Source organism: Triturus cristatus, chromosome 7 (assembly GCF_964204655.1).
Source record: "Triturus cristatus chromosome 7, aTriCri1.1, whole genome shotgun sequence".
NCBI classification, from domain to species: domain Eukaryota; kingdom Metazoa; phylum Chordata; class Amphibia; order Caudata; family Salamandridae; genus Triturus; species Triturus cristatus.
In genome coordinates, this window is record NC_140590.1 from 407,880,200 (window position 1) to 407,882,304 (window position 2,105).

Here is a 2,105-nt window from a genome sequence, read left to right on the forward strand (position 1 = left end):
CAACCAGAAAACCCATTTCTAGAAATTGGTTGCTTGGTTTTCATGAATACTTCTTAATGCATTCTGGAATCTGTAGTTGAGGGAAACAAGTGTAGCTTTTTAAATGTATACAAGATTTAAATAGCATTCAGCAGAAGCTATTTCCTTGAGTTATAAGGTAATTTCCAATCTTCAATTGGTCCATGCACACAGAAGTATTAAGACGGAACTGCAACACACTTAGAAAAAGTCAGCGGTGTTTGAAATGCAGATGGAAGTTCAGACTTGTGAAAAATGTTTACAATACATTTTTCTGTAATTTACCATTCTTCATGTAAGTAAGTTAATAATCACATTTTTTTTGCAGACACAAAAAGCAAGAAAAATGGAAAGCAGAAACCAGTCACGGGTCACAGAGTTTATTATTGTCGGGTTTCCCAATCTCGAGCATGTAGAAAGTTTACTTTTCATACTTTTGCTTCTCACTTACCTGCTCATCATCACAGGAAACATAGTAGTGTTCTTTGTCATCAGGCTCAGTCCAGCTCTGCAGTTACCCATGTATTTTTTCATCAGTGTTTTATCTTTCCTCGAGATCTGGTACACAGCTGTAACAATACCAAAAATGTTGGCCAACCTCATAGTGTCCAAGAAGAGCATCTCCTTCATTGGCTGCCTGTTGCAGATTTATTTTTTCCAGTCCTTGGGAATTACAGAAACATTGCTACTTACTGTTATGGCGTACGACCGATACCTGGCCATTTGCAATCCTTTGCTCTATTCAGCTATCATGACGTCCACGTTTTCAGTGAAGCTGACTGCCAGTTGTTGGCTTTGTGGTTTTGTTTACCCAGTCACTGAGATTATTTTAATTTCAAAGATGCCTTTCTGTGGCCCGAATCACATTGAACATATCTTTTGTGACTTGCACCCACTGATGAGCTTGGCTTGCACTGAAACCTCACTCAGTATCTCTGTAGGCTTTGCTCTCAACTCTTCTATGGTAATGGCCACTATAATCTTCATTCTTTTTTCATACATAAAAATCATCCGAGTTATTTTACAAATCCAAAGTTCAGAGGGGAGGCAGAAGGCATTTTCTACTTGTGCTGCTCACCTTATAGTGGTCTTCCTGTTTTTCGGCAGTGTAAGTTTCATGTATGTTCGACTTACAAAGAGCTATGGTGTTCACTATGATAAGTCGCTGGCTGTGGTTTATTCTGTCTTGACACCACTTGTGAATCCAATTATCTACAGCCTAAGGAACAAAGAAATTAGACACGCGATACAAAAGATCCTTCATCAAAATTTACCCTCCACCCAAAATGGTGCAGTGTTGCAAATAACTTTAATTGTTGGCTAATATAAGACCATGCCTTTTCTAAACAATTCTTACCAGAGACTTAAATGTAAAGTTTAAGCTTTGGTGTGGTGGTGAGTAAAATATGCTATCATATTCTACTTTGGGCTCCTCATCATCACATCTAGAATCATAAGTTAGCTTTTGAAATTCCCACCGGACTAATTAACACAATGGGCACGCCAGGCATAAATCCTTGTTCCCCAGGTGTAGTCAGAATAACTTTCAAATCATACACATTTGTAAGGGCTTTGTAGGTTGGACCACCTGTGTCTCTGCAAGATCACCCAAGAAATCCCCTGCAAACCCCTTTGTTCTACCACTGCCTTCAGCCTAACGCCTCCAAACCTTCTTCTAACTTCATCAGCACAGGAGGCAGAGTATATTCAACGCAAGCATCAAAGTTCCGGAAATGCCCTCCTAATCAGCTCAGTATAAGGATCATTCTTTCTGCTTTGAGTAATTGAGTAAATATATTTCTCTTTTTTGAACAGCCTAATTTATTGTATGTTGGGCCCAGTCACAGCCAGTCTGCAATTTTTAGAGCTTGTAACCCAGTTATGTTTTTTTCCCCAAATCTGCTCCCAGGACCAAAGCTAGAGCCACTTTGGGGTTACTAACATAATGGCAAGTCCATCATATCATGTGGCAGGGTGAACTTACATCCACTTATAGTGTTTTATGAAGAAAGATTGCCAAAGCAGGAGATGACCTTTAGTAAAAACTTAACTAATACCGCCCAAGAGTTGGAAATGTCCTCCAAGTG

General features: G+C 39.3%; 1 protein-coding gene across 1 annotated transcript; it reads left to right on the forward strand.

The window, feature by feature from the left end:
* Positions 1-364: 364 nt before the first annotated feature.
* Positions 365-1,342, forward strand: LOC146809804 (olfactory receptor 6N2-like). Its single transcript, XM_085614896.1, has one exon. It carries the CDS (start codon positions 365-367, stop codon positions 1,340-1,342), a length of 978 nt encoding a protein of 325 aa, XP_085471022.1.
* Positions 1,343-2,105: the final 763 nt, after the last annotated feature.